The sequence below is a fragment of the Natator depressus genome, chromosome 14, assembly GCF_965152275.1.
Source record: "Natator depressus isolate rNatDep1 chromosome 14, rNatDep2.hap1, whole genome shotgun sequence".
NCBI lineage: Eukaryota > Metazoa > Chordata > Testudines > Cheloniidae > Natator > Natator depressus.
Window position 1 is genome coordinate 13,232,595 of NC_134247.1, and position 14,682 is coordinate 13,247,276.

At 42.8% G+C, this 14,682-nt stretch overlaps 1 protein-coding gene across 1 annotated transcript in view; it reads right to left on the reverse strand.

The window, feature by feature from the left end:
• Positions 1-14,682, reverse strand: part of CACNA1G (calcium voltage-gated channel subunit alpha1 G) — a 274,461-nt gene that overhangs the window by 77,566 nt on the left and 182,213 nt on the right. Inside the window, exons 10-15 of the mRNA XM_074971576.1 lie at positions 11,640-11,791; positions 10,369-10,554; positions 9,374-9,488; positions 8,228-8,383; positions 3,398-3,466; positions 274-367 (exon numbers count right to left, since the gene is read on the reverse strand). Of these exons, the coding sequence (XP_074827677.1) occupies positions 274-367; positions 3,398-3,466; positions 8,228-8,383; positions 9,374-9,488; positions 10,369-10,554; positions 11,640-11,791 (772 nt within the window). The remainder of the gene's footprint in view (positions 1-273; positions 368-3,397; positions 3,467-8,227; positions 8,384-9,373; positions 9,489-10,368; positions 10,555-11,639; positions 11,792-14,682) is intronic.

Below are 14,682 nucleotides of genomic sequence, written 5' to 3' on the forward strand. Positions count from 1 at the left end.
TTCCTTCCCCGGTTATAAACCCCATATCCATAGTATATGGGCTGGTTCTTGGCCTTTACTGGGAGATAACGGACTAACACCATTACATATATTTGCCTTTGTGTCATGTTCCATGACTTATATTTAAAATCAGTTATACCTTGACAGAGTCTGCAATGGCCCGAGATACTGCTTAAACACTCCCCCAAGAAGGGCTTTCCTCCTTTGGACACATTGTGTCTCCTATCAACTGAAGTTGCCCTAGAAGGACTAATTTCCAGTGTGGTTACTTACAGGCTGGGTTTGACAAGTTTTTCTTAAGTCCACCCTCTTCTTCCAGGCTATGAGGGAAAAGATCCCTCTCAGAATCAGACTTAGAAGCATCTCCCTAGAGCAAAACAGAGCAGCTTAGCAACCAGGATAATTGGCTATGGGTATGGAAATGCCTTCTGAACAATGGGTCCCATCTCCAAAAACACACCTACTGATCTACTGAAATTAGTACCACAATGGGACATCACCTTCCACACAATGAGGCATGCACATATTTATACCACATACTGTTAACTATACTCCCAACAGGCAGAGCTACCCGAAAAGCAGCCAAGGGCTGGGGTCAGAAGACAACCACTTGACCTCCTCTGCTGGAGTTGCACACTGGGCAGACACTAAGGAAAGGACATAAACCTGATGAATGTTCTTTGGATGAAAAACTGACCCTCCTTGTCCTTGACCGTTAATCCAGGGATTGGATTAGAACTGTTTACATACAAGCACTGAACACAGCTCTTTCCAGTGAAGCTTAGAGGAAATAATCCAAACTTCAGCAAGTGGCATAAACACTGGACTGTAGGTTTCAGCAGATAACTGGGGTCTGTCTCTGAAAAGTTACATAAAGTGCCATAAGAGCACTTGGTATGTAATAGAGCAGATTCCAAAGGGAGACAACGCGGTAACAGCGAATTAGGCTTCCCCAAGATGTCCATTTCACCCAATACTAAGTGGTATAACCATCCTATTTATTTAGGGGGGGTTGTGTCCTGTTGTACAATTTAGAATGCCAGGAGTCGACGAGGGGTTTCCCCTTTTGATCTTGGTCTGTCATCAGAAACCTATCCAGGAAACCAACTCGAGTCCCCCTTGAATGGTGTGTTAAATAATTTACCATTGCTCAAGGCTTCCATTGCTTATTGTGCTCTGCCAATGCCTAGCTCAGACAATGCTGACATCTGACACAGACCGAATCAAAGCCTTCCCAGCTCAGCCCTTTTTGATTCTGTCCATTGGCACTGAGGAAAAATACTTAGGGTGTGGTATAATCACAATACATCAGCCAGGAATGGAGCTTGCCAGAATTATTTCCTCCTGAAGGGGGGTGACTTACTGCTGAAACCATTATTCTGGCAAAATGGCCCCCTTCCTTAGTATGATGTATCTTGGGGAGGGGAAGGGGGAAGAGTGAAAATGCAATGACAAGAAAGAAGCCAAGCAGAATCTTACTTTAGCTCGAGGAGAATCTAGGTGCACAAGAGAACCCAGCACCTACAGTGAAGACTAAGCTGCACCACTAGCCCTGGTCCACCCTAATGAAGTTTGGTGCTTGGGTACATGTTTGATTTTAAAAGCCAGAACAGGCTCCAGCTAGGAAAGTGCTAGAGTGGCAGACTGAAGGAGATGACATTCAATACAAGACCCAGGCCTGCGCTCCTTACTCAGGCAAAGCCCACCTAGAAACTCAATGGGAGTTTTGTTTGACTAAAGAGTCCAGGGTTGGGCCCACATTCTCAAAGGAAAACACCCTTTCTTTGGTTCAGCCAAACAGTTATGTTTTCTCCAATCACACCATGGACTCTCTCAGAGAAGTGTCATCACAAAAACAGAGAGCGTGAAAGGAAGTCCTTGCCTTTTAAAATTTCTTCCTGTCCTGCAGGATCACCCTGTTATTTGAAGAAACTCACCCTGCAGGGCCGGTAGTATTTTAAAGGGCCAGGACTGCCACTTTCAAGAAGGAATATTAAATTAACATTGGCTTGAATTTAGATGAATTTTTAAATTCTCTGCCTCTTTATTGGAATGTGGACTTCAAGTATTCTCTCCCAGAGAGCCTGCCACTTCATTTCTCCTTAATGGGTCATTAAAAACTAATGAGCAATGCAAATAGGTTTCATTACTTAATTTGTGTTCCTCAAATATTCTGTCACTGACAAGGGGTGCACTCTCGGGTGCGGTAAGAGATGCACATTAATAAGGAGGAGCAGGACCACGTGGGGATTGCAAACTTCCGTCCCCACAGCACCAAACCCCATCATTTTGAAGCATCCCACTCTAGCTGTAACAGAATATACCATCACCCCCTTTAATACAGCGTGTGACATATTAAGTGCGGCTGCAGGCAAGCATCTCACCGCAGGGCCTCGTGGTCATTACCTGTTCTTTTGCTCCCAGTTTGCCTTTCTGGATGGAAAAGGGTTTATGAGAGAACATGGAGTTAAAATCCCTTTGAAATATGAGAGACTGTTGAGATGGACCATATGGCACAGTGGCTATATCAGCATGTACGAAAGAGGGCAGAATGTACCTGAACACAATAGAAAGTGCCTTTGTGCTAAAGTAAAAGCCAGAGCTTCCAGGACAGAAAAGAAGTGAAAAAGGAAAGATGCATGAGAAGGGAAGGGTCAGGTGGGTAAAGGGCAGGGGAGACAGGGTTTGGTTTGTGCTCGGTTTCATAGCTTCATAAATTTTAAGGCCAGAAGGGACCATTATGATCATCTAACCTGACCTCCTGCATAACACAGGCCAGAGAATGTCACCCAGCGATTCCAGCATCCAGCCCATAAATGCCTGGTGGACCTAGAGCATTTCTTCTATCAGTGACTACCACAGCTGCCACAATGCTAATATTGACTTCTCCAGAGCACAGCGCTCTGACACACAAGTATCCACAGACAGCCTTGATTCTAGGTCCTTTCAGTCTTTGGCAGTTCTCACCACTCCACCACATGCAGCTAGAGGGGCTGGGGCTGACGTGCATGAGGTGGGTGAGGTTTTGTCCAGAAGCAGGGAGCAGCGTGCGTGATCAGGGAGGTGTTTGACAAGCATGCCTAGGAAACAGCATCATCCATGCCTCAGGTTTACAAGGGGCAGGCGGAAGGGGAGGGGGGTTAAAAGAGGCATCGAGGCCTGTACAGAAAAGATGCAGGAAGCCAGAACAGTTTCAGGTGATACTGGGGAGTCTGTGTTGACCTGTCTGACTCCACAAAGAAGAAAGACTTAAAATCAAGGCTCGCTTGACAATGACGACAAAAGGAACGACAGCTACTACAATGAGAACAGCGTCATGGTGTGTGACCAGTCACCACAGAGAGAGACAACTACCAAACGGCGCGTTTGGGTGGGTTCATGCTGAGTTCTTACGTACCACCGACGAGTCGACAGGCAGCTGAATACAGCTTAACTGCCCACTCGCGTCTTCTCGCTTGGTGATTTCCTGAAGTAAAAATGGGGGAAGGGGAGGGAGGGGGGGGGGTTGATTTTTTTACAATTTCAGCATCAAAATTGAGAGTGGATCAAAAAGAGAGAGAGAGAAAGAGAAAAGGAAGCAAAGTAAAAAGAAAAAAGGGTAGAGAAGGGTAATGTGTACCCATCAGCGACAATTTCATACCAAGATTAAAAAGCAGAATAGGTCACAACACACTGGACTAGTCAGACGCGGCTGACTTTGTTCAGTGCAAGGGAAGGATGAAAGATAGCGCAGCCCTTAGAAGAGATCATCCTTACCTTTAAAATAAGCGTTTCAAAAGGAGTATTTGATTTAGCTCCAACGTGAGAGCTGTTCACGTTAATGAAATACCGTCAGATTATTAAAACCATGTATGCTCAGGTTTTTTGTGGCTGCAAAATGAGATCTGTATTTATTATGCTGTCATTAGGCAGCAATGCATGTTTTTAATTAACAAATAATACTGATCCCGTTAAAGCCAAATGAAACAGCTAGTTCAAGGGAAGCCATCAGAAACTTTTATAGATTAGATATGTTGTTACTCTGACTGGGCCCAATCAAATCTCATTGAAATCAGTGGGCACTTGACCTATTGACTTCAGTGGGTTTTGGATCAGGCCCTGTGGGTTGTGTCTGAGTAATGACTCTGGGATTGGGCCCCCAATACCTCAAAAACAACATTTTCGTACCTACTTTATCCTTTTCCACTTGGAAAACACTTATCAGTACTCCTCTTTGCATTTGCCCTTCCATAGGGAAAGTTGACTTGACAAACTTGTGTTTACTTCTCAGCATATTCAAGCATGTTTGGAGACACGTGCAGCTTTGGGAATAGCATTTTAAAATTCAGGTGCACACTACAGAGGCAGTAAGAGGAGTTTGTATATTATTTTTGGCGTATCTCTCACCTATCACACTGAGATCTTGGCGCAGGTTATGAGCTGAGTAAAATTTTTCAATCAACATTTTGCTGTGAAAAATGCAGATTCAGGTCAACCAAAAAAAACAAATCAATGTTGTGTATATTCTGTAGGTTTTGGTGAAATTGTTTCAGTCAAATAAAAAAACCCAAAACTCTAATTTTTTTTTAAAAAGCAAAATGTTTTGTTTCAACATTTTCTAAACAAAACATTTTGACTTTTCCTTTTGAAATGACTTTTTATTTCAAAATTACCTTTAATTTTAAAAAGGGAAAGAAATCTCAATCTAAGCACAAGGTTTATTTGACCCAAAACATTTTTTTTTATTTTTTGATTCACCAAACAATTCAAAAAAATGTTATTTCTGTTGAACCCAAATCAATTTTTCCCTGATTTTTTGAAATTGCCAATGAATTGAAAAATCCATTATTTGCACAGCTCTTGCTATGACAACTGGGCTAATTTCTTGGCAATGAGGTACTGGATTTTGCATCCCTCTATACATTAGAACAATATTTAAGAACAGTAAGTTAAAATTTGGATCCAAACAGGGATAGCAATGTCTTTCCAAGCATATATTGTACATATAATTTAAAGCATTATCAAATTTGATTCTAATAAAAAGACACATGAATAACCCAGCAAAAGATTAAACACACAATTATCCTTCATACGGATAATCACAATGAAACTGACTAGAGTGTAAAAAGTAAAGGACGTGACAAAAATACAGTACAAAATCTAAATAATTGATGAGTGAAAATTGATTGTTTTCTTCTGTTTGAGTCCCAGGAGAAGTCAAGGTTCTGTTGTCTCAGACTGTTTAGCCATGGTCTGGTACTACACCACAGACTCTGGGTTTTTATCTTTGTTAATGTATAAAGCACGCAAGTGCTCTGCATGCATACACTACCCCGTCCTCACTGAACCTTGGTTGCCTTGTGATGGGAAAGGTGGAATTAAAGAACAACAGGCACAAAGAAGGGAGATGAGACAAACTAGCAACTGAGGATTCCCAGAGACAAGAAAAGAAACCAAGGGGAACATGAAATTGAGAGGATTACCAATGGAAGAATATGCTTCAGAGATAACATTATCATGAAGTCCCTCAGGAGAGGAGCTTTATGTCTGACAAAAAGCTCTCTTACCAGGAGTCATTGTTTGTTTCAGAGATAAATCCCCAGGGCAGAGACTGGATAGTTCACTCAAGTAATATCGTGTTAGCAGCTCTATCAAATGGAGTCACACAGCTCATCTTTCACACCTTAGAGCTGCTGTGGTTTCAGGCACAAATTCTGAATCTAAGTAATTCACAGAATGTACATTAAAGAAACCCCAGACTGCAGAAAATCCTGTGTGTGCCCTTTGCATGCAATAGCCAGGTTACAACGAAATACAGGGATCTCTGTTGAAAGTTTGGAATGGGTTCTTTTTCGTTCTTAACCACATATGTCCATCTGCTGCTTAGCAACCAAAAGGCCTGCAAAGGCATGCACTAACATTAACAAGGTGTTTGCAGCTGGAGGAAAGGCACTCAAGGATTGGAGAGATAAAGGCAGGAGCAACACACTCTGTGAAGAAATCTGAAGGACAATGAAATAAAAAAAAAACAAAAAAAACCCAAATAAACCAGGAATAGAGGGTCAAGGACCCAGGAATGATCACCTGAGATAAAAGCTTGGTGTTATTTTCAACAGGAGATGATCTCATCTAATTTCACTTAGGAGATGGCCCCCTGGTATGCGTGGTAGCAAGAAATGGAAACATTTTTGGTTGTAAAGCTGAATAAAATAGTCAGGAGCAGATCCTCAGCTGATGTAAGGAGATGTAGCTCTACTGAAGTCAATAGAGTAATGCCGGTTTACACCAGCTGAGGATCTGTCTCACCATATCCAGCAAACATCCACTCTACCTACCTGCCCGCCTAAGAAAAACTGCTGTTGAACTGAGGTTTGTGCACAAGATTTCATTTTACGAGAAGACTACAGCAAACGTCTTACCATTCACATGAGGAGGTGGGAGATGACCATATATTACAAAAGTCTGAGACACAAAAGGGCCAAATTCCAATCATAGTGACGCTGGTGTAAATCTGGAGTAACTTCATCAGTATCAATGAATAGGAATGACACAAACATAACAGATATCCGAATTTGGAACTAAGACCCGAGGCCAGGTTTTGGCCTCAGTTACACCAGTGCAAGACTCTGATTAAGGGATGCACTTAAGCACATGCTTAACTTTAGGTATGTGTATACATACCATTGACTTCAAGTTAAGCATGTGTGTTAGTGCTTTCCGGAATTGGGGCCTAAATCAGGCGTAACTCCCATCTTTAATGGAGTCACTCCGGATTTACAGCAGTGGTTTTAAGATCAGAATCTGATCCCTCCATTCCAATGTCTAGAGGCAAACTAATTTCCTCAAAAAAGAACTGGATTTGCACTCTCAGTGAAATGCTGTTATGCTGTTTTTAAAAAGTTAGGTCCTTTTCTTTACTGGTAGTTGCAGCAAGTGATATTTCAATCAGGTGGCCATTCTAGAATCCGTGAACAAGACTGACCAGAGAGAGGTTGAGTTTCAAGTCAGACATCACTGCACAAGAGGACAAGTTGTTGGGTTTTTTTGTTTTTCTTACCCGTGCTTACTTTTACTTAGGCAAAGTACATGCCACCTCCTGAAAAGAAATCTTTTGTTCAGAAGAACCTGACAGTGACCTTAACTCCATTTTCCATAACAGAGTAGACAACTTCCAGAGAGAGATGGATATAATAATAGGCAATTCAAAACAACACACTAACCCGGTGTGAAATGACAACACACATACCTACAGCCTCATTCCAGAACTATATAACAAATTATCCCCTTAAACGGCACTTGGAAAATATCAAAACAATCAGGTTGTATAAATAGCTAGTTATGGTGTGATGGATTATTATGGCACAGGGAACTGACAAACTTTAATGTTTATTATTTCCTCAACACACGTATCCATCAGCTGAGACATCGCTCTAAATTACAACCTGTACTAGATACTGATGAATAGTGCTGGCTTGTACTTCCTTATCTAAGCCCTTCTGCAAAGTGTAAAGTTCTCTCTTCTCCTTCCTCATGAACATTTTTATTTTTATTTTTTTTGCTTCTGTTAGCCTGTAGGGACCTGGGTCATAGGCAGCTCTGGTTGTCTGCTAGTTTCAGGGAGTCTGTTATATATTCATTCACCATGAACTGCATAGTTAGAAAGACACAGGGGTCAAGTTCAATTCAGATCTAAGACCTCTTTGCTGACTTCCCATAGATGCTTATGGAAGGTGGAGGATATTTAACAGAGGCTCCCAGCCCTGAGACTCAATTGACAGCCTAGGAACAATGAAGTGTAAAAATGTGCTAAAGTGTCACTGAGCCGCAAGCAGGAAGAGATCCACAACACAGACCATCCAAAGAGATAATAATGTCACTAATCTCACCAGCCTGCATAACTTTACAGGGATGGCTTTTAATCTGACTCCCAAACACAATGAAGCCCCTTTCAAAGACATTCTTAGAGCATTTTATTCCATCAGCACTACTGACTCACAGCTGAATCCTTGCAATTATATTAATGCTAACATAGCTTTTCATTTAAGCTCAGTTAAACAGCCTGGTTTATTGCACTTGGTCCTAGCTAAGAAACAGAAAAAATAAGAGCTAATTTTTTCTCCCTCTCTCTCTCTATTTAAGTTAATCAGTTTCCCTTCTGTAAATCTAAATTCCAGATGGATGTTGGTTCTAGACCCTCCCTCGCTCTGGAAACAAAGAGATGAAGAGGGGAGTCTCCAAAAGGTTTTACCTCAGTCTGGAAACCTTCCACCAGGATGGCCACCAATAGATTGAAGAGAACGTAATTCCCAAACGTCATGAGGGCGATGAAGTAGAGAGCAGCCCAGGAAGAGGTAGATGCCATGCCGTTGTAGAGGACCTTGTTCCAGTCTTCTTGAGTCAGGATCTATAGAGAAGGGACACCGTGAGCATGAAGGGACATCACAACAGTCCAACATTCACTAGTAACCCAGTGTTTGGGTTATTGACTAGGGACACTCATCTTTCCTACATGCTCTTACTTATGCTCCAGGTTGGCAGAGCTGTAGGTCTTCAGCCTTAAACAGGCAAACACCCTATTCTTGGGGAAACCAGCACGCTGGTAATATGTAATACTAATGCTGTAAAATTGCTGCTTCTCAACAGCCCTGTAAGGGAGAGAAGTGCACTCACGTTCCAGATGGGCACAGAAGGATTGTTACTTAGCTCAGGTCACCCAATGAATCACAGCAAAGGCAGGGATAGCACCTGATTCCCCGCCTTCCCCCTCCCCCTTCCCCACACGCTAACCCCAAGGGCCGCAAGCTGCCCTAACTCTGTGCATGGAACTCCAGTTGATATCAAGGTCCATACAGAGCTTTAAATGACTGCCATGTAGCATGCACTGGCATTTTGTTCTCTCTGTAAAGACAGATGAAGATCCACCTAAGACTCTGAATACACAGTCCAGATTTGCCAACAGCAATACATTACACAGTACGAATTATTGCCATAAAGCAGATTCTCCTCACTATGGAGAATCCAGGCTGGCTGTCTTGCTTTGAAGCTCTCACTGGACTTGTGTCAGCCTTGCTCGCAGACCCGTCCTTTTACTCATACTAATTACCCCTCTGTCACTCCTCACAATCTTACTATTGCTCCTGCAAGAGCCTTCTCTTCTGCAGCTTTTGGCATCTCCTGGAGTTCCCCTTTCATCCGATCTCCATTTATTGTCTCGTATCATCAGAAAACGTTTCCTCCTCCCCGCCCGCATTGATACATTTTGGTTTCTCTCCCCCGCAGCTATCAGTTTTATTGAGCTCTGTAGGGCATTGTGGAAAGCAAACCTAAACTCTTCCCCCCACCCCCCCTTACAGACCCAAAGTGTGTGCTTGGTAAGGAGTTCTTGCTGTTGTACCTGGAAAACAGTGACAATGGCCCACAGCAAGGAGTCAAAGTTCTTCCTGTCTGGCAGGGTGTCTCCATCTCGCTCTGAAGCAAACTTACAGCCAAAGAGATGCATCCCCAGGATACTGAGCACAAGAAGAAGGCGGCAAGACAGGGTTGAAGATGATGTTAAGAAAGCAGCATAAAGTGGTGGACCTCTGTGTCTCAGGATACTGTCTGCCTAGCAAACAGATATGGGGAGCAAAACTTCCCTCCATGGAAGAAAGAGAGCCTTAATTTGCTTCCTGCCAACTCTCCCATTAGTATATCTTGGGCAAGGCCAGCCTTACCCCTGTATATTAGGGACAGGCTCATCTGGGGTTGGATTTCAAGCAGGTTTGACTTATTAGAAAGATCGGAGTCATTTTCAATATCTGCACCTGGGTTTGGATTTCCAACACCTCCAAAGTTCTGGGCTGCTTGAATCTCAAGTGGATCCAATCCCAAACCTTTTGCACAGAGAGAAAAGGCAAAGAAATGATGCAAAGGGGATAAAAGAACCATGTGTGAATGAGAGTGACTTGGTTGGGTTTATTCTAGGCACATTCCCTTCTCTGCCCTTTGAAAGACAGTGTTTTGGTTAAGGCTTCTGGCTTGCTCTCTGGACAGTAGCAGGAACGTGATGTCATATGCTTGCTGCCTTGGGGTGATGCCCATGGAGGAATCACCCAGCAGAAGGGATTTCCCTTGAGAACACCCTCACAAACACAGACATGACATTTGGCAAGAATTGCAAGATTCCAGCTAAGGGCTAATCTGCAGTGCCCATACCCGTTATGGAGGCTACTGTGCTTCTCATTCAGCAGTTCACTTCAAGAGACCACAGTCAGAGTTATTTACTTTTGTGAGCAATCATGAAACCTATGGATTCTCTTCACATTCTCGTGTAGTCCCTGGACCAGAAACTTAAAGTACAGAGCCAGGGCAGGGCATGAAAGGAAATCAGAGTCCTTGCCACATACTCACCTAAAGATGAAGATGAAAAGCATCAGTAACATGCAGAAGGTGGCCACATTGTCCATGGTCTTCATAAGGACCACTAGCTGGCGCTGGAGGGCAGGCATGAAGCGGACCAGCTTCAGGACTCGCATCAGACGGAACGTCCGCAGAACTGACAGGCCCCCACCTTGCTGTCCCACTATCTCCCAGACGCTAAGGAAGAAAAGAGATTTACAGTGTGGGCCTTGGTGTGGAAAAGGAAGCACTGAACATAAATGCATGTAGACAGCAATGAGAGAAAGGGAGAGAGAAGTGAAAGGAAAGATCCACTCTCCAAGCTGGTGAAGCTCAGAGAAAATAGGGATGTGAAGTAGGGAGCCTGTCAGGAAGGTCTGTATGGACAGTGCCTTCTGATACCTGAATTAGTGTCAGATTTGCAAAGAGTGGAGTCCCATTAGAGCATGCCAAAAACATGCCTGTAAATCACTGAGTGCATCTGCATGCACAATTACAGTGTCCGCATGTGCCCAGTGGGCACAAAAACCCAAAAAGACATTTGTCAGCTAAAGCTATTTCGGGTCTAAACTTCCCCAATATCTGGAGGTGTTTGGATCCAGGATTTGTTGTTTAGGGCTCTCTCTAGAAAAACAAACAAAATCGAAACCAAGCAACCAAAAACCCAAAAAGCAAGCCATGGCATGTAGGAGTGTGGGCGGGCATTTGTCTATAGGTATGTTTGATAATATACAGTAGATGGTATAAAATATGTCACAGCAAATTAATCAACACTGCAGAGGGAACCAGTGATGGTCCATTATGGTTCTTACAGAAGGTGAAAATATGATCCAAGGATTCAAATTCATGATATTAATGATGCACAGAAGTCAGAGAGACGGGGTGTATATACTTTGAGGTGCGGGGGAGGAATATGAAAGAGGAACTCAGAAATAGGCATAGATATGAGGGAGCTGAAAGGACAAATGCTATTAAATAAGGCTCTGAATGAGGTATCACAAAAAATCATGGCTGGGCACACGGAAAACTTTGGCCAAGGGCCATTATACTAAGGATAGCTGTGTATATAATAAACTACCAAAGACAGGAACAAGGTGGGTTGCTACAGAGAGTTTTCAGAAGAGTAGAGAATTTATGGAGAAACAACAATATGGGGTACAAAAGCTAACACAGGAGCACAGGGGCCTAAGTGACCCAGAAAGGCCATTCTATCCATTATCCTCTGTTTTAATTCAACTGTCCAGTTAAGAGAAACCCTTGTAAGCAGAACACCATGCTTGTACCTGATCACTACAATGATCCCATCAAAAATGTTGTATGGATTTTTGATGTAGCCAAATGGACCATACACGAGGACTTTCAGCAGCATCTCCAGGGCAAAGAGGCTTGTGAAGACAATATTGCTGATCTCCAGGGCATTGGTGAGTTCCTCAGGCTGCGATTAAGAACAAAAAAAAGGGGGGGGAAGTAGTTACATGATACAAATCTACTCTCTAGAGGTGCTCAGATTTAGACCACAAAATAGACCAGGGCCAATTACAGGAGGATGCAAATAGTAATGTAAAGTGCATGTCACTAAAAGTGTAATTTATAGCTGAGTAAAAGAGCAAGATAGCAGATGGAAAAACTCCAAGGACAGTGTAAGATATAGCACTGATTATAGATTATAGAGGTAAATCCACCCATTAACTACAGCGTCACCACTTTGATGCCTGGTGTGATGCCATCAACCATAGTCATTCTTGCTGGTGCAACAGTCCTTAGTAGACCATGTGCATTTGATTGATTGCTACTGTAACAGGAGGAGACAGTTGTAACACTGTCCAACAGAGAAATTGAGCATTATCTGTAACTCACACACAGATTATCCAATACAGAGGGGCAAACCAGAGTGTTTTCTCACACACATCAATTAGGGGTCTATTCTTTAATTTACTAGGTATCTTAATCTTACATAAAGACTAAAGCTAAGATTTTCAAAAGTCATTAGTGATTGTAGGTTCCTAACTTGAGATGCCTCAAAGGAACCTGACTTCCAGAAAGTGCTGAGCACCCTCAATGTGATATACCTTTAAGGTGTCTCAAATTGAGAACCTAAAAATGGAGGTACCCCAAAATCATTAGACACTTTTGAAAATCTTACTCTGCACCTACTCTCTAAACAGAATTAGGCAAAGATACAAGCAACTGGCAACAGGGTCTTATAATGGGAAGGATCAGGAAACCTTAATAATAGGTGGTGCTACCAGACCTGCATATAATACTTTGAGCTTCTCTAGTGCCTTTCACCCGGGGATCTCAAAGCACTTTACAAACACTAATTAAGCCTCTTGATATCCATGTGAGCTAGGCCCCAATTATGATAAACACATTACAGAAGAGTAAACGGAGGCACAAAGAGTGAATTATCTAAGGTCACACAGTGACTCTATAGCAGAGCTAGAAATAGAACCTGGGAGCTCAGCTCTGACTCTCATTCTCCTGAGTTAGGTCCCAATCAGCAAAGTATCTAAGCATGTAAAATTTAAGCAAAGCAACTTTACAATTGACAAAATAAGAAGAGGAATATCCTAAAATTAGCTGGCAATTTAATCTGTGACCTGGTGCCACTGTAGCATGTGCTGCAGGGCTATAAATACAAGAGTTCCCACTTTTCTGAAACCATGCAAGACAGGAACAGGGGTGGTTCAAGGACATCACCATAGCTTTACACAGAATGTGGTCACTTGCAATGATTTGTGTCTCAGTGCACCAAGATACCACAGTGAATGGGGGCTTTATAAATACACAGATTAGACCGACAAAGCCATTTTTTGCACTGAATTCTCTATCTTTGTTTCTCGATGTCTAAATCGCCACAGACGTACGCTGAATCTTATATTTCACTTTGCCTTCCGCCCTCCTGGCATAATATTTACTCTGTAAACTTGGACCAAAATTGTTCTGACATCAGAATGTAATCCCTCCGGACTTGCACCGACAATGGCAGGAGTTTGTTATAACAAAGTTAAATCCCTATCTAGTGATTGGGAAAATGGCTGTGTCCAAAAAAAAAAAAAAATGTTATGGAAGGGAATTACTGGGTGTGCTTAGCAGATATTGTTTGGGCACTTCGGATCCCTCAGCCATTTCAAAGTGCTTTTGATTCCCTTCATTGCATCAACAGCACTCAGCCCACGAAAAAGGCCGGATCTCAGAAAATATTTACTTTTTCAAGAACAAAAGGGGTGGAAGGCAAAAGATTTAAATGTGCTGAAGAGAAACCAGAGGGAAAGAAAACAAAGGGTTATTTATCGATTCACAGCTTGTTGTGTCACTCTCATCAGTAACTAAACCCTGGGGCTAGAGTTTGACATTACTTTTCTTGCTGATCTTGAGTTAAAATAAAACTGCTTTAATTCATGCTGTTAAACACACTCTTGGTTTAAAATGATAGATGTCCTGGAACACACACACACACACAATCATAAATCGGCCGAGAACTTGTATGTCAAGCGCCACCGCAGGACAATTTCAAAAGCCTGCACGTTCATGAAAACTGCCAACTCATTCACAACTGCAGAGGCTCAGAGACAGCCTGTGCTGTTATTTTCATTATGGCAGCTATTTCACTATGCAAGGAAACGTGCTCTTGGAATCTTTCCTCCTCATGCATCACCGCCAGTAATTTGGAGCCTACAGGCCACAGTCTGCCATCAACTACACTTGTGCAATCCTTTGGCCATGAAAAACATGTTACAGTGTGTCTGCCGAACAGGGTTGCCCATGTATAACTGAGGGAAAAATCTGGCCCTGCAATGAGACCCCAGTGAACTCTGCTGACTGTCATGAACCAGGCTAGAACCTGGCTCCCTCTCCCATTGCCAAGCTATCCACTCCTGGAGGAGGCAGGAAGAAACATTAAAAAATGCAGCCAGTCAAGGAGGTGATCTAAGATTAATTACAAAAAAGTAATAATACTTTGCACTCAACTGGTGCCTTCTATCTGCTAGGGGTACAGGTACCATCCCCATTTTACAGATGGAGAAACTAAGACAGAGAGAGGCCAACTGATTACCCCAGGTCACACCATGAGCTAAAGGCAGACCTGCTAGTAGATTTTATGGCTGAGATTTCTCAAAGAGCTTAGGGATTTACGCTTCAAACTCCCACTGAAATTCAATGGGAGCTGGGCACCTAACTCCCTTAGGTTCTTTGACATCCCATTCAAGCCCGATCGCTCTCTTAAAAGCAACAGCTAGGTAAACAGAGACAGACAGCTGAGGCTGCACTCCCCACATGAGAGACGTGCATAAAGCAAGCCATTAAAGGCACCTGATCCAGGAG